Here is a 17,081-nt window from a genome sequence, read left to right as displayed (position 1 = left end):
GAAGTTGAAAACATAGTACAAACAAAAAAGTGAAAGAGAAGGATATGAGAAAGTATACATGCAGAAAGCCTTACGAACTGGCTCTCTCTCTCCTTTTTTTTTTATATCGAGACATTATCGAATTGTAATGGAGTTGCAGAAATCTTTACAATGCAGCCTCTTAAACAAATCAATGATTGAGAATGGATATAAACGGGGCAGATCTCTGCCCCGGTCGGGCACTAGGCTCATAAGAGGCTTGTAAAACATTACAAGACAGTGCCAAACAGGCCTTTTTGGCACCAACAGCACATCTGTCTTAAGAGATGATTTTCTGACTACAAGAGTGACGGCAGTAGTATCGATTTCCCAAGCAAGCAGTCTATGTAGTATCATGGCATACCTTCGAGTCTAGTAGCCAGAAGACACTAGGACGTTGTGATCCTTCAAGTGTTTCTGGAATTGACCCAAGCGCTTTTGTAGCCGGAGGATGCCAGCAGCCTTCTGAGATAGGATTGAGTTCAATCGTGAGATGTAATCGTCTAGTTGGTTGCCAGGTTGATCAGTCTCCACCAACAGATTCATCTCCTGCAAAGTGCAAACAGAAGAAATCAACAATATGCACAGCTTGAGGGAGAAAAAATAGACATTAAAAGAAAATTTCAGAAAACCTCTCTAACAATCTCCATAGTCTCCTCCACCTGTTTCCTGTGAGCATGAACAAGATCTTCCTCTTCCTGAACACGGACAACAGAAATTAGAAATTAATCCCATAACTACCATTGTAGCAATATATATGCCTTATTCATATCTTCCAATATGGTAATTCTGCTATTCACCTACCTTCAATAAAGAAGCTAAATCATCATCTGAATTCAAATATTTTTTTTCCGATTTAGGAGGCTCCTTCCACTTGGGTTTGATATTGTTTATCTTCATTTCGTCATCAGGAATTGGGAGGCTATGTACTTCAACTCTTGAGTTTTTCTTCCAAGACGGCTTCTCTTGCTCATAGAAGTCCTCGTCATAATCTTCCCTATCAGTTTGTTCGGGCCATGAATCGCCCGTATCATCTTCAAAAGTCGTAGCAGGAGGAAGGACTGACGACAAAGGTTGCACAATTGATTCTTTCAGGTTTGAGGTCGAGGATATCACATCTTTTTTTGTGTTGCCTCTTGAAAGGCTCTTTACCCTACAACAGCAACATAATGCTCAAGACTTGAAAAAAATTAGAAGTGTTGCTGAAAGAATAATTACTCATTAAAATATAAAGATTTACCTATCAGCATATCTTAAAGTGTTCAAGGTGTGCTCACAGGATCCCGAGTTTGGTGAAATACATGATATCATAACTGTGCGAGAATTCCCAATGAAGGAATCTCGTAAAACTTCAGTTAATTTACTTCCTCTAAATGGAATGTGTCCTTGGTCACTGTCAAGTGCTCTAATACATTCCTTGAGTGCGAGCAAACTTTTGTTGATCTCAGCTCCTTCCAATCTGCATAGTCAGAAATTTGGATAAGTGCGACAATTTTTTGTAATCATTATATTTTCTTCTCTCGAACAACACGTAAATCCACCAAGCAATAATTTGCATTGGCAAGTGCGAGTATACCTTGTGTATAATATAGTTGTAATAAAACATTAGTAAGAAATCTATTACTATGTCAATTTACTAAGCCATATACCTGGTTTGCTTGTCATTGTCTGTAGTATCTGCCCCACGTTCGCTTCCAGCAAGGTCTATGAAGGAGAGCTTACCAACAAGTCGTGCAGGTTTAGATTCACTTCCATCCACAGACCTCTTAACAGAAAGCTGAAGTATCGCATGCGACCGAGATGATTCCTCATTTGCACCTGTGGTTCCAGTACTTCTTGTCGCATTTCCTCTCTCAATGAGCTCCTTAACTATCTCCACGTCCCCTACTCGATACTCTTGCAAGCCCACAATACAAACTTGCTGCTTCCCATCCTCTCTCATACAAAGTTTCCTACAAGTACAGAAGTTAAAAAGTTTGTTGGCAATTCAATGGAGGGTGCAAAGCAATAAAAGAACCCAGAGAAAAAGCTTACTTCCTATCACTAAGCAGATCAAAGAGCTTCCCTCCATATATCTCAAAGAAGCTGAAAAACAATTGAAACCCTTGGTTCCTGTAGGTGTGATGAATGAGCCTCAAAATATCTCTCACTGCTCTGAGAGGCAGTGGTTTCATGGTATATGTTTTGCCACTTCCTGATGAATTAGAGATTGTGAAATTCTGAGAAAGAGAAAGTGAACATGAAAAGGGATACAGAAAGTAGTGATGACACCAAAGAATAGGAATAAGGTTTTATCAAAAGTTTTCTTCTTTGAAACATTAAAAAAGTGGAGTTAAGATGCTAAAATCATTTTAAGATTGTTACTGTACATAGAGAAATAAAAACTATCCTGACAAAAATAAGAAGAATTATACAACATGCAATTCCATCTGATTATAGGATAGCATGTTATTACCTGTTTGCCCATAAGCAAAGCAAGTAGCTTTTGTGCGTTGAAAAATTATGGGAATGATAGGTTCTACGGTTTCATGATATACCTAGAGAAACGATACATGAACCAGAATTAGGCAAACACCAAGATAAAGTAAAAGATCCACTTCAGATTAATATATATTATTCATGGGATGGGATATAATTACCTCATCATTTGAGACTTCTTCATTTAGTACAGCATCAAAAACAAACTCGTGTTTCTCCCGATATTCTGTCAAGTCAACCTGGAGCACATTAAGACTCAAATATATGAAAAATGGATATGTGGATTATACCAGATGAATAGGCATTACCAAGTCTAATTAACGCTTGCTTCGAGAAACAGTCATTTAAAGGAGTTCCCCATAGAGTTAAGAAAGGAAGACACGGTTTCAACCATAATAACAAGCTCAATTTTAATCTTATAAGCTTAAAAATTCCGAGCCAAGTACATTGACCTGCATTGCAATTTGCAAATGTTACTTGTCAGGTCTGGATGGGGAAGTGATTTATAGATCAAGAAGCAGAGATTACTTATTAAATTTTGAAGGTGGCTTCAGAATATACACTTAAGACAATCTGAAAATTTACAAGAAAATAGTTCTATAAGAGAGCAAAACCTAACTTAATTTTAATAAAACAAAAATCTCTGGACAAAGGGACAGAAAGCACAAAGTACTATATTTTGATAACAATTCTATTAAATGAATATTGAGAGAAACGAAAGTCATAACAATTTCTACAGACCTTGAGTTTTGTCTCATGAACGACAAGAGAGTTTGAAGATGTTTCTATGATATCTTCATCATTCTTTGCCAGTTCCTTTTTATTTAGTGGTCTTTTCCTTACCTGGAAAAAAAATCATCATGAGTCATACTAGGAAACAACAGTGTTGAATTTGACATATCTGGTTGCTGCAAGAAAATCTTGGGAAAGAAAAGCATGCTAAATAAATTACAGAGTATAACTTCTGAAACTGTTAATTGATTAGTTATAAGAATGAACTGAAAAGTAATGAGAGTTTTTGGCCAGCTGAAATATTTGGAGTATAACAGCTACTACTTAAAAAGAATAATATACATACCACCACTTTGATCTTTGCAACGTTGCTAGCCTTCACATTGTCAGCAGCAATGCTTTTTAGAACATTGGTATCAGGCAAGCCACGTGCTTTGCTAGTTTGTTTATTGATCCCGAAGTATGGGTCAGAATCATCAAAACTTCTTCCTCTTGAAAAAGTGTTCACTGGAGGGGCATCATACAGACTGGGAACTGACATCTATTCTCAACAATCACACCCAAAATAGCCGAAAGGGAAAAGAATACAGAAAACAGAGTTAGGCAATATGAAAAAAGGTAACTTGATATTTTTGAATATAACAATGATGGAATATAATGAAATCAAGAGACATAACTAGTAACCCCAAATATACATGAATCTTTTTGCCTTATCAAAATCTCAATGTATGTTACAATATCAGGCCTACTCCAAATTGCATTAAAATGATTGCTAAAATACAACAGTACATTATTTCTTAACATAGCCTAAACCAATTCCCATACACATAAGAAACCAAACAAGTCACTCAAATTTAATGTAGCCATTGTAGAAACACCACCTCATCAAATGCACAAACATAAACAGGGTTCAATTGCATATGGATATTACTGACAACAACCCCTATTTCCATCAAAACCATCCATATGGCACTTCCTGCCACATACAGTACAACTACTTCCCATAAAACCGACACTCAAAAACTAGCATATACTACTGATTAACGAAAAATGATTGCTTCACTTCTCATATCAGAAAAATCTACCTCCGGAAGTAGCTCAGTATCAAAGGAATGCAGATCCAACAGCCCCGGGCTACTCTCATTTGGAGAAACCAGCTCCTCGCCATTCTTCCGCCTCACAGGCGACAACGGCTCCGCAAACAAATCACCTCCACTGTAGGTCCTCTGTGCCTGTACACTCCTGTACATTCTAGAACCCTGACCGCCTCCGTTATAATATCCAAAATCCTAGTTTCATTCCAGAAAAAAAAATCAATCAAATTTCTGATTTCCAGCTCGTGAAATCAGATCAACGCAAGTTCAAATCCACCAAAATTGAAAAATGTCCCCAAATTTACCTGAACTGGAGGAACCGCGTTGTTCGACGACTGTAGATGCTGCAGGCCAGCTGATTGCAGCCATCTTCCGTTTGATGAAGCTTCCACAAATTGGTCGGAGTACTGACGCTGATGGTGTGCCGCCGCGCCGGATCTCTGCCTTCCCACCGCATTCATCTTCTCTCACCAAAAAAAAAGAGGAAACCCAATCCAACAGCGCTCTCACTCAACCGTCTATGTTCAAATACTAGCAAAAATACTTTCAATCCAACACATGTGTGGATTTTTTTTCTAGAGAGAAACTGTGATTGATAGACGGGTGAAGAATGAATGTTTCTTCTCTCTTGTGAGAATTGTGGGAATTTGAATTTTGAAGTGGCACGTGTGAGGGAGACGCACACGTACATGTGATTGGTTGAACATGTGGGACGCTGGTGCGCCTATTTATTTTTGAATTTGTTTTGGCGACCATTGTCGTTTCACGTGGTGGGGCACTGTCGTTTCAACGATCTGTGGATCCATTGCTTCATAATATGACATGCCTACGTAGATGAATCACTGGCTAGGAAGTCAAGTAGGAGTAACAAATTATCCATTCTGGATAAACATGTCCACGGTTCATGAACCGGCGGTTTCAGTTTTAGGAAATGTGGAACTGGAACCGAACCGTGAGGCTATTTCACGGTTTCGGTTTCTGTTCGAAAACTGGCGGTTCCGGTTCAGGTTTCGAATCGCCGGTTTTCAGGCAGTTTTTGCCGTTCCGGCACGGTTTCGGTTCCGGAATTTTAGAGCCTGAACCGAACCACGGTTCCAAAAGTGATGGTTTCGGTTCGGTTTAAATCTCACGGTTCCGATTCGGAACCGGAACCGCCGGTTACGATTTCACGGTTAACCGTCTGAACCGAAAACCTTGGGGCATCTCTAATTCTGGATACTGGATTAATATTGGCTCAGATGTTAATATATGTGAACAAATTAATAAAGTTTTTTTTTTCAAAACTACTTAGAGATGCCCAAGATTTACGATTTCAAACTGGAATCGTAAGATTTAATAGAACCGAAACCACCATTTTTTGAATCGTGGGCCTGTTCAAATTATAAATTCTGGGACTTCAAAAAGTAGAACTGATTTCAACGAACTTCTTTCACTTCCACCAACTTTCTTATACATTTTTAAAAATTCAAGTTGTGTTAATTTATGACAACTATTAGCATTTAGCGGCGGATAGAATAATATAATTTAATTGTCTAGATTTATTTATTGTATTTTAAATACAATATTATTGTATGATATAAATATATTTATTGGTGTGTTTGTGTTGGCCTAGTGGTTGGATGATTAATATATAAGGTTATAGGCTTCAAGTTAGATACCATGATACGACTTTTAAATTTATCTTCAACTATCAATAAAAAAGAAGAAGAATGCATATTTGTACTACTTTGTGAAAATAAATTGCACCGATGTATGACAAAACTTTTAATTCATTTGAGACTCTTTTCCACAATTTTCAACTTTTCTTTTCTTATTTTACCTTTTCCAGCCTCAATTGTGGTATTAACTTCTTTCTTTTTACCACATTGGCTCTTTTAATGATTAATTATTTTTTATAAAGAACAGTACATTTTTGGTAACTCAAACTCTCATTAATTTATTTTCTGTTATTATTGCGCCTTTTCAATATTGACCATAGGTAGAATACGGAGGAGGCACTGATTCATTTGCCCGCCTTTATTTTAACAAGCAATTCCCATAAGTGTACGGGACTATTGTAATAATGGACAAGTATACAGGCCATATCCCACAATAACTAATGAGCTCACCTATGTACCTTGATCCAAAAGATCATTCACTATTTAAACGGATCAAATTGAGTTTTAGATTTATTATTTAATAGAGTATGTGTTCTAACCAAATAAAATAATAAAAATGATAAAATGACGAATGAATTGACTTAAGAAAGAGAGAGATAGGATCTTGTGGTTTTGATGCAATGTCTTGGATGATTATGTTCAATTTCTATGCTCATTTAAGCTCTAATGATTAATAAGCGAAACTCCAGATAAGATGCGCCTTCTCTCGAATGCACATGAATTAAGAGCATCCACAATAGTGTGGACATCCCAATAGCCTAGTACTAGGACATCCCAAAAACACTTCCTGCCTACGTCACTAGGACATCCCACTGCACAATAATAGCCTAGCACAATAATAACCCATGAAACAAATTCACAAATACGGAATTAAAAATTCGACACGAATACGAATGGAGAAAATGCAATAATAATTTCATTAAATAAAAAACATTAACATAGTTCAATTTTTAAAAAAAAAACAATTCAAACAAAGTACATGTTAGTATGCCTTGAATCTTTATAGTTTGCTGCTAGCCGAACGGGGGTCTCGCTGTATGATATGTTTTTGTTTTAGGCCTTCATTTTCGACGATCATGTTGTGCATGATAATACTGCGTTAGCCGGTCGCTCGTCCGTGGTGCAAATGAAACGAAGTGCAACGAACCATATATATAGAGTTTTGAAAAAAAATAAAAAATCGAAAAATGCTCTTGTCCGCCGGGACGTCCATCGCCTGACCATAATAGCGGACGTGAGGACGGACGACCTGACGAACGTCCGCGCATGACCACGGACAACCTCTTGCCCGTCGCTCTCGTCCGTCGTGCGCTCGTCCGCCCCAATAGTGGACGTCCCCGAAGGACGAGCCGCTCGCCGGTCGGACGTCCGCTATTGTGGATGCTCTAATGATGGATAAATCTAAACTCAAGTATCCTTTTAATTATAGATTATCCACTCCAAAAGATTTAACACTCGATTAGAGTGAACTGGGTAGTGATGAAATGTTAAGTGGCATGGCTCGTTCAACAACTACTGAAAAGGTTGTTGAAGAGGAGAGCCTTCTGAGGAGTTGGTATATATGAGGGGTGTTTGGGGGGCGACCACACACATAGGTGAAGGTTTTAAGATGCCAGAGAATTGAGTGAAACTCCTCCAGAAATAAGGAACAAAGGTAGCTTTCGAATAACGTGTGACACTCTTAGGAGGGAGTTGAGACTGGACAGAAAAGACTTCGATCTTGTGGAGTCAATGACGCAGTCACAGTCTGCCAACTATAATGCATCAGATGAATGGTCAGATTCCTTGAAATCTCTGTTCGACGTGGCTGATGAAATGGATATACTAGAAAACAAAGACGAATACCCAAGCTTTAGCCTTGATTTGGATTCTAGTCAGGTTAAGTATATATTATACATTAGTTGTTGTTAAAAAACACCTTCCAGTCAAAATATGTTATGATATACTTAATGAAAGTGCGACTGTTTGCAATATTGTAGGATGATGACACCGGTCATCGTGATTCAGTACGTCAACATGATATAACCAATCCAGCCAATGTTGAAGAGGTTTGATGGCAACAGTTTGTTCCTATTTTTTTGTTTAATTTAATTGCTTAATCAATCATCCCATCTTACCTTCTGTTAAGGCTGATGTGTCGGAGTTCGAGCTTAGGGAGCCAGCTGACCTATGTTTTAGTGGCGACGAACTTGTATCCCAGGACGGGGACAGAAAGACAGCTGCTGACTTGGCAGGAAACGGTGTGGATTTTAGTACTGGTAATGACACGGGAAGAGAGGTGGGATACCAAGGGCCTGTGGATGTTGCGGAAGTAGGAACGGTTGTCAATGAGGACAATACACTCGACGTGGCTAGGGCTATAGCGCTTGATGTTGTGTCGGAGGTGTGTAAAGCATCTGAAATAAATATTGCTGACATAAATTAGGGGTTTTGTAGTCTCGTAAGTTATTGACATTGTAAAATTCTTTGTTTTGCTGATGCAACACGATGCAGAAGATGTGACCATTTGTTCTGCTGTGGAAGCAGTCATTGAACTAGGTAAGGCTGCTTTCGAAACACAAATAGTTACGAGGGACGGTGATGTGGGTACATTACCTGTACGTGAAGATGCAACAATGAATCGTGAAGATGCAACGATGAATCGTGAAGAGAGCATGTATGCTGACTTTCAACCTGCTCCAGCAAGGAAACTCAGATTGTCTACAGGGAGAAGAGAGGGATCATCATCAATGCGTATCAGCCCAACATGGACTAGAGAAGAGAGGGATAACTACCAATTCATAATTGCAACACCCTACATGTTAACGTAAGCAAAAAAATATATTATTATTTTTGTGTTGGTTTAACAAAAGTGCGCGACTTGAATAACTTATGGTTTAAATCTAGGTATAATGCTATCTACTTCGACGATGTTGCTGAAATTACTGAAAGGAAATTCAGCTCGTTGAAGCCACATGAAGTTGTTGACGTTGAAGTTGTCGATGCTTGGGCTTCGTATCTGAATTGCATGGAAGTGAATAAACCAACAAAGAAGCCCAACAGATTGTTTGTCGCAACAGCTCCAACAATAAGTGTACTATTAATATGTGCAGATTTTGATTTTTTTTTTTGTGTTTGATGACATTGTGTAACGATTGCAGTCAGTCTATGTGGTTGAACGGAGACCTAGCTGGGAAGAATCTGAAGCTGCGGCTACATTCTGTGAGGAGATGGATAGTCATTTCTACGGCACTGGAACTTTTGACATAACAAAATATGATTTTGAATTGTTCTCTTGTTTAACCAAAAGTGATGTGATTGAAAATGAATATTGAAGCAAGTGTATTATTATGTGCATATTTTTTTTTCAATATATTCAAAAAAGCATTACTATCTGGTGTGCAATTGAAGACTGAGTTGCGGATGTGCTAGACCATGTTGTGCCCGAGAATGGTATTCCAGGTCGGAACAAATATGGGAGGGACTTGGATCTACTAGTATGTTTTTTGTGGACATTGTTTAGAATAGAGTGATGTGCTATTTCATGATTGGACTTGGTTTTTGATTTTGTGATAAAGTAGTGTTGACTTTGTGTTAAAGTTGGGTCGATTTTGGTTGAAACACGGGCATGGTTGTTGACTTTGTGATCAAGTATTGTTGATATTAGTGGGTGTGTGAATCATTGGATGCATTGACATTGCATGATGTTGAAATACTGAAACTTGGATGCATTTGTTGATTTTATGTTAAAATTCTGTTGATATTTGTGGGATCTGAAAATAACATGTCAGAATGTGTTTATGCTTCTTTTTTGTTGTCCATCCTCTTGACATTGCTTGTTGTCCATCATATTGACATTGTTTTGTTTGCATCCTATTGACATTGAGAGGAATGTTGACATGGAGTATTGACATCTTGTTCTTGAAGTTGACATTGTTGTTATAGCTGCATTGTGTTAGCAAAGTTGTTATAGCTGTTGTGTGATGATTGGTTGGGGGTTTTAAATGTTAATGGTAGTTTTTGGATATTGTTATTGACTTTTTTTGGCTTGTGAAGTAGTTGTCTTTTTTGTTAAGAGAATTATCAACCTTAGTCCTCTAGATTATTAAACAAGGTATTCGTGTTCTCACGGTTTTAATTTGTAAGACGTATTACATTTTGATCGGGTTTTGTTATGATATGGTAATGATTAGTTGCAGTGTGACAAAGTGTTGATATTCAGGTCAATTCCAACATATTGTGTCATCATTCTCTTTGAAATTTGCTTTACATTGACATTCCAGATTGTCAATGGACTTATTTCTTTGCATAACATAAAGGAGTTTACTTTTTTGCAGAGGAATATTCTCGGTTTTTATCTCGAGTCAAAGGGATTCAACGAACTGTCTGAAGTCATTATGGAAACAAAAAAGACTAAGTAACTTCCCGTCACTACCTTGCTGAAATTTGTAATGGAAACCATCACAGGTATTCTTCTTATCCTCCATTTGGTTTAAAATCATTTGGACATCAACGCCTTTCATTTCTTGTAATATGTCACGATTGTCATTCTGTATGTCAGTAATGGTGCAACACACAACATCATAGCCACCCATGAACTCCTTCAAGAAATTGAAAGTCATTGTAGGTCCAATGTTGGCCTTTGCGCAGTCCTGCATGAATTTATAATGAATATCCCCAAGGTTGCGGTTGGATTTGTTAGAGTTTGTATACTAGAAAATCACCTTTCGAGTGATTGAATACTGTTTAAACTCTTATTTTATTTTTCAAGGAATAAAACAGATTATTTTTGTCATAATGTTGTTATGTTTTACATTTAATGAATGTTTATTACATGTTTAAATGTATAAGTAACTTAACAAAGTCTAAGTCTTTGTTTTAGTAGACCGGTTGTGGGTCCCGTCCACTTTAATGTAACACGGTCAGTTTTGAACAAAGAAAAAGAAGAATTTCACAACCTAGATAGGCTTAGACTACCTATCGTGAAGGATTGCAATGTCAGTCCGCATATTTCTAAGTCTTACTGAAATAAGATGACATTGGTAGGGCTGTCGAAACGGGTACCCGCGGGTATCCGCACCCGAATTTTCGGGTACCCGCACCCGAAAAATAATATTTTAGTACCCGTTGCCCGACCCGAGGAGCAATGCGGGTGTCCCGATACCCGCTGCGGGTATCCCGCACCCGATGGTCCGGATACCCGCACCCGATGCTGGACAAAGAAATACCAAATTGTCAGCATTTATCTATGCTATTGTAGATGCTTCTTTGGTCTCAGGGTGATGTGGGATTTCCTCCCAACCAACTGCATTTAGAAAGTTTAGACCCAATGTGGGGAACATCACAAAGATAGGTTACAGATTCTTTTGCTATAAGATGCTGTAAATTTATTCATTCACTGCAAACCAAATCACTCTTTTCTGGGATTAAATCAAAAGGTTGAAGAGATACAACCATGAAGATGCTGATTTGAAGCATTTACATAGAACAATTATACATTATGGAATCATTTCTAATACAACTGATTCATATCTTTTATTTTCTATGACTAATGATGTTTCATCATTTAAAATATATATTTCAAAGATTTCTTTGAGGAATATTGAGCAGTATATGTTTTTGCAATATAACCCCCATCAAGCACTAACTTTTATTGCAAAGTTATAGTTTTATTTGCTGCAATAATCATAATGCAGAACCATTTATGTTCCACTTTTGATAAATAAAAATATCAACTTTTAAGTTTTAATCACAATATAATATTGATTGAACATAGTGCAGAACCATTTTTGCTCCCACTTTTGATAAAAAAAAAAAAACTAACTTTTAAGTTTTAATCACAATATAATATTGATTGAGTATGACATACTGTAGTGTAGAACTATTTTCAGATTGCTTGTCATTTGTTGTTGTCGTCCCACATCGAACATGGAGTGATTGTTGGTTTTGGGGAGTGTTAAATAAATTAGTAGGCTATACTAAATGCTAATCGGGTAATTATCGGGTAATCGGGTATACCCGGTCGGGTATCGGGTATATCCGATACCCGACAATCAACCATTCTAAATACCCGACCCCGATCCCGAACCCGATTTTAGCGGGTAGCGGGTTCCAATACCTGACGGGTATCGGGTCGGTAGGAAATTACCCGATACCCGTTACCCGTTTCGACAGCCCTAGACATTGGTGTGGTATACCACTGAATTGGATCTAACAGCGAGATATGTCTTTATGCTATATACTGAAAGACAAGGTCTTGATAATTATTGTTTCTTAATCAATGTACGTTAGCATTGAGCATACGGTATTGATTATGAACTACTTTGACTTACCAAATGGTGCGGATTTTTCGTAACCTAATAAATCTGGTATATTGGGTAGTGGTGATTTGAATCTAGCGGTGTTAGGATTGCTATTATATTGAATCGTGCGCGAGGTGAGTCTCGCAATGATACAAGCTCTCCGACAAACATTGGGGATACCGCCATCAGGCTAGTCTTCTTTAAATTTCCACGGATATATTTTTTAGGATTTAATTGTGTAAATTTTATTTGTAGGATTTAAATAATGCAATTTTTATTTTTTAGGATTTTCAGTATGTAATTATTATTTTTTAGGATTTAATTATATAATATTTATTTATTTTTAAATTTGTAATAGTAGTTTGGGTATTATTATAATATTGTGAAAATATTTTTAGTAATTGAAGTATTTAAATTGAATGATAGAATGAGGAGACCCTTGACCATGCTTGCTCTTCAAGATGATGGATGCGGATGCTCTTATTTTAGTGGGTTATTCGGATCAAATGACAGGTTTTGGACTAAATTAATATGTAAATGTGAGTAACAAAATCCAAAAATCGAATATTTGAAACAAATCGAATTTTGGATTTAAGTGCAGCAACAGTTGGCAAATTGATACTGATTGAAGAGTAATTAAGCAGATTAAGCTTAACCTCCACTAATCTCTGCTTCTGAATTTTGATTCCACCTCCATCATCAACACTCAAAAAATTCCTCCATTTCTCTCGCCAACAAAGAATATTCTCGAAACCACCAAATCCCCACCGCCCTTGAATGCATTATACCATAGCATCATTCAATTCAAACAATCACCTCTCCAATTTCGATCATCTCTTAGCTGAAGAAGCAGCTTCACCGATTTCAATTACATTCAATGGCCGACGACCACGCCGTCACGCTCTACAGCGGCGCCGCCATCACCGACGCCAAGAAGAACCCCTTCTCGCTCAAGGTGGGGATGGCGCAGATGCTCCGCGGCGGCGCCGTCGTGGAGGCCACCACTGCGGATCAGGCCAAGACCGCGGAGTCCGCTGGCGCCTGCTGCGTCGTCGTCTCCGATCCGCCTCCGCCTCCGACGCGCCGCGGGATCTCACGCATGGCGGATCCCTCGCTGATCAAGGAGATCAAGCAGGCGCTGTTGATTCCTGTAATGGCGAAGGCGCGCGTCGGCCATTTCGTGGAGGCGCAGATTCTGGAGCAGATTGGGGTCGATTACATCGACGAGAGCGAGGAATTGGGGATCGCCGACGAGAATCACTTCATCAACAAGCACAATTTCGGAGTGGCGTTTGTGTGCGGCTGCCGCGATTTGGGGGAGGCGCTGCGGCGGGTGAGAGAGGGCTCCGCCATGATCCGGACGCAGGGGGAAATCAAGGGTTTGGGGAATGTGGCGGAGACGGTGGGGAGTGTGAGGAAAATCATGGGGGAAATCAGGGTTTTGAATAACATGGATGAAGACGAGGTGTTCGCCTTTGCGAAGCGAATTGGGGCGCCGTACGACATTGTGGTGCAGGCGAAGCAAATGGGGCGGCTGCCGGTGGTGCAATTTGCTGCTGGGGGGATTGCAACGCCGGCTGATGCTGCATTGGTGATGCAGTTGGGGTGTGATGGGGTGTTTTTGGGGCAGGAGGTTTTTGACTGCGATGATCCCTATAAGAGGATTCGAGCCATTGTGCAGGCAGTTAGGAATTACAATGATCCGATGGAGCTGGCGCAGGCGAGCAGCGGTTTTGATCACGCGATGGCTGGGTTGAATCTCGATGATAACAGGTTCCAGATATTTGGATCTGGAGATGCTTACTGATTATCTTTTCGTGTGAGTTCTCGTGTCCTAGCTTTCTTGATTTTGGGAGTTGCTGTAGTATATAATGTTTGTGGTTAGAAAACTTGTTTCTTTGCATTTCAAAAAATAAGAGCTAATGAAGTGCATTTTGTTATTTACAAATTAATTTGTTGAACTCTGTCATTGAGCTAACTACTGACTATCATCGTACAACCTCGTCTTGACATTTGAACCTCGTAAACTAACCTCTAGACGATCATAATGGAACAACTCAATCATTTTCTTAGCAGACTTCTGAACATGTAAGAGATGCATTGGGACTCATAGTTGAAATCAAACTAGGAGTTATCATCTCCATGATTTACTAATTGGATTTATACCTTAATTGGAGTACTGACTTGAACTCTTAGCTTGTTTAGAAAAGTGAAATTTCTTGCATAATCAAATGATCTCATTGTTGTATTCGGTGCAAAGAGCAGATAATGAAATAAAAATAACATGTTATAGTACAAGTACATGCAATTTCAACCTGAAATGGCTCATAGCATGCAGGGTTCAATAACTAGGAACTGTTAATAAAGACAAAACCATGAGCCCTCTAAGCATTTGGAGTTTTTTGTACATTACTCAGTTGCATATAGCTTAAGAGGGCAGACACCTCATTGAACTGCGAATGCCATCTGATCTCAGTTTCCTCATGGAACCATGAATGCTGTGACTATCTGAACCCAGTTTCCTCATAGATCCGGGAATGCTGTCTGAACCAAGTTTCGTCATGCTCATAGACCTGTGTATGCTGTCTGGACCAAGTTTCCTCATAGACCCATGTATGCAGTCTGATCTCAGTTTCCTCATTGATCCGTGAATGCTGTCTGAGTCTAATTTCCTCATTGACCCATGAACACTTTTTAAATCCAATCTCTTCATTGAACTGTGAACGCTTTCGGAACCCAGTTTCCTCATCGAACCATTAATGCTGTCTGAACTCAATCTCCTCATAGAGTCATGAATGCTGTCCGAACTCAATCTCCTCATTGAGTTGTGAACATTGGTTGAACATAGTTTCCTCATTGATCCGTCAATGCTATCTGAATCTAATTTCCTCATTGACGAATGAACACTTTTTGAACCCAATCTCCTCGTTGAACTGTGCAGGCTGTCGGAACCCAGTTTCCTCATTGAACCATGAATGCTGTCCGAACTCAATCTCCTCATCGAGTCATGAATGCTTTCTGCACCCAAATTTCTCTTTGAGTTGTGAACTTCGGATGAACTTAGTTTCCTCATTGAACCGGCATTGCCTGAACCTACTTTTCCCATTGAAGTGTGAACACTGGTTGAGCATCCCAGTCTCCTCATCGAACTGTGAACACTGGCTGAACCCAACTTCCTCATCAGACCATGAATGCTTGCTGCTGAATCCAGTTTTCCCAATGAGTTGTTGACTTTTCTTGGCGGCTGGGGAAGATTTAGTTCCTGGTAGACATCTTTGGAGAATTTGTCAACAATTTCTAAATAAGTTGGGCTGGTGAGGAGGGAGTAGCAATGTACAACTTCCTCTATGTCAAGCACATGATTCCCATCACTCTCATCCATCATTTCCAATTCTTCCATCTTCTTTGCAAAGTCCTCTGTAGCCAAAAAACTAGACTTCCATTGAAGGCTCTGGTCCTCTAGTCGACGAACACTCATGATGCCATCTTCCTTACCCACCACCTCACTGGGATCCCATCGCTGGAAGGAACTTTTGCACAGACTTTCGGTCTCTTGCAACTTGGGATCAATCTTGCTGCTACCAGAGATGGGATTGGTTGGTAGCTTCTCATACCCTCTTAGAAGTAAGGATCTCACATTTCTAAAAGCTTTGTGAACGAAGATCTTGGTATCGTGAAAGCTTACTTAGCCCACTTCTGTTTTGTTCTGCGAGCCTCGCCACTCATCTTTATACCCTAAGTCTTTTGCAGACTGCAGCTACACAAACTTCGGATTCAGGTTAACAAGCCATACTATTGATAAGAGTTTTGGAGGGGTTAGATTCAAACTCAGGGCATTGAATGAAAATAAATGGTAGTAGCATTTAGTAATTCCTCTGCGGCAGGTCCTGAGTTTGTCCTGCCATTTATGCAGCAAATGGAGCCCCTTTGGGGTCAGTATCATGATCCATTTTTATCCTTACATAATAAATAAGCAGACCTAATCGTTGTAAATATAATTTGTCTCGATTTACAATTGCCAAGGAATTTAAATTTAAGTGCAGCATTTATATTGGGAGGGGAAAACTGATTGAAACTTGAAAATGAGAGCAATATTTATTGTAAGCCTTCGTATAGTTGATTTTTATAGGAACTAGTATCACGCCTGTGCTATGCATAGAATAAAATATTTCAAAATATTAGTTTTAGATTGTAAATTAATTAAATAAAATTAGAAACAATATTATTACATTAGAAATTGTAAACAAAATGACTATGAATTATACAACTAAAACATATTCCCTCCGTTCCTTATAACTAAAAGAATAACTCTAATCTACAATTAACCAAACTAATAGTAATAATTTAAGGGGTTGTTTGGTTTGCATAATTGTATCCGAGATTAAATTTGTAGTGTGTTTGGTTCATGAGATTCAACCCCACAACTCAATCCTAGACGGATAATTATGGGATAGTTAGTCATAGCTAACCCCCTATGACTAAAATAATCTCACAACCCAATCTTAAATTGTATCTTGGTATTATTTTAGCTTGGAACCGAACACCACATAAATGTCAAAAAGACTAAACCCGGACATGCAAATTAGACATGAATTTTTTCTCCTAAAATTTCAACACGTGAGAAGTATTTATAGAGATTTTATTGTACTCCTTAAATAAATAAGTAAATTAAATTATAATTTATATTTTCTCTATTTTATTGATTGACAATTATTATTGTGTTTATAAATTTACTTTATATGTATATGTAAATATTTTTTTTATAATAAATCTAAACTTTCAATAATCATACTTTAGTTTAATTTTAGGATTATTATCAA

General features: G+C 38.4%; 2 protein-coding genes and 2 pseudogenes across 3 annotated transcripts; 2 read left to right on the top strand and 2 right to left on the bottom strand.

Annotated features, from left to right (window-relative positions):
- Window positions 1-45: 45 nt before the first annotated feature.
- Window positions 46-5,004, bottom strand: LOC125203968 (kinesin-like protein KIN-13B). The gene is made up of 12 exons (XM_048102500.2): window positions 4,628-5,004; window positions 4,314-4,517; window positions 3,575-3,769; window positions 3,238-3,339; window positions 2,658-2,735; window positions 2,474-2,555; window positions 2,053-2,212; window positions 1,668-1,970; window positions 1,259-1,477; window positions 823-1,171; window positions 651-716; window positions 46-567 (listed from the first exon to the last, which is right to left on the bottom strand). Exons 1-12 carry the CDS (start codon window positions 4,781-4,783, stop codon window positions 391-393), a joined length of 2,091 nt encoding a protein of 696 aa, XP_047958457.1. The 5' UTR covers window positions 4,784-5,004; the 3' UTR covers window positions 46-390.
- A 3,612-nt stretch (window positions 5,005-8,616) lies between these two features.
- Window positions 8,617-10,380, top strand: LOC148923091 (uncharacterized). Its single transcript, XM_089061389.1, has 5 exons — window positions 8,617-8,786; window positions 8,867-9,051; window positions 9,125-9,268; window positions 9,377-9,456; window positions 10,297-10,380. Exons 1-5 carry the CDS (start codon window positions 8,617-8,619, stop codon window positions 10,378-10,380), a joined length of 663 nt encoding a protein of 220 aa, XP_088917515.1.
- Window positions 10,381-12,888: 2,508 nt separating this feature from the next.
- LOC125204057 (pyridoxal 5'-phosphate synthase-like subunit PDX1.2 pseudogene) lies at window positions 12,889-15,343 on the top strand (annotated as a pseudogene). Its single transcript, XR_016133030.1, has 2 exons — window positions 12,889-14,080; window positions 15,203-15,343. The product of XR_016133030.1 is annotated as a pyridoxal 5'-phosphate synthase-like subunit PDX1.2 pseudogene (transcript).
- Window positions 14,459-15,987, bottom strand: LOC125208024 (uncharacterized; annotated as a pseudogene).
- Window positions 15,988-17,081: the final 1,094 nt, after the last annotated feature.

The sequence above is a fragment of the Salvia hispanica genome, chromosome 6 (assembly GCF_029641045.1).
Source record: "Salvia hispanica isolate PSC_SH4W2 chromosome 6, Shi_PSC_v1, whole genome shotgun sequence".
Classification (NCBI taxonomy): Eukaryota; Viridiplantae; Streptophyta; class Magnoliopsida; order Lamiales; family Lamiaceae; genus Salvia; species Salvia hispanica.
The sequence above is the reverse complement of the archived record's forward strand: the minus strand, read 5'-3'. Positions and strand labels throughout refer to the sequence as shown.

What these genes read in the sequence shown, in the direction of transcription:
- LOC148923091 (XM_089061389.1), top strand. Translation starts at nt 8,617, where the DNA reads ATGAATCGTGAAGAGAGCATGTATGCTGACTTTCAACCTGCTCCAGCA. An exon ending in GCAACACCCTACATGTTAAC is followed by an intron (nt 8,787 to 8,866) that starts GTAAGCAAAAAA and finishes GTTTAAATCTAG; the next exon opens with GTATAATGCTATCTACTTCG. An exon ending in CGCAACAGCTCCAACAATAA is followed by an intron (nt 9,052 to 9,124) that starts GTGTACTATTAA and finishes GATTGCAGTCAG; the next exon opens with TCTATGTGGTTGAACGGAGA.
- LOC125203968 (XM_048102500.2), bottom strand. Translation starts at nt 4,783, where the DNA reads ATGAATGCGGTGGGAAGGCAGAGATCCGGCGCGGCGGCACACCATCAG. An exon ending in CTTTGCTTATGGGCAAACAG is followed by an intron (nt 2,213 to 2,473) that starts GTAATAACATGC and finishes CTAATTCATCAG; the next exon opens with GAAGTGGCAAAACATATACC. An exon ending in GATCTGCTTAGTGATAGGAA is followed by an intron (nt 1,971 to 2,052) that starts GTAAGCTTTTTC and finishes CTGTACTTGTAG; the next exon opens with GAAACTTTGTATGAGAGAGG.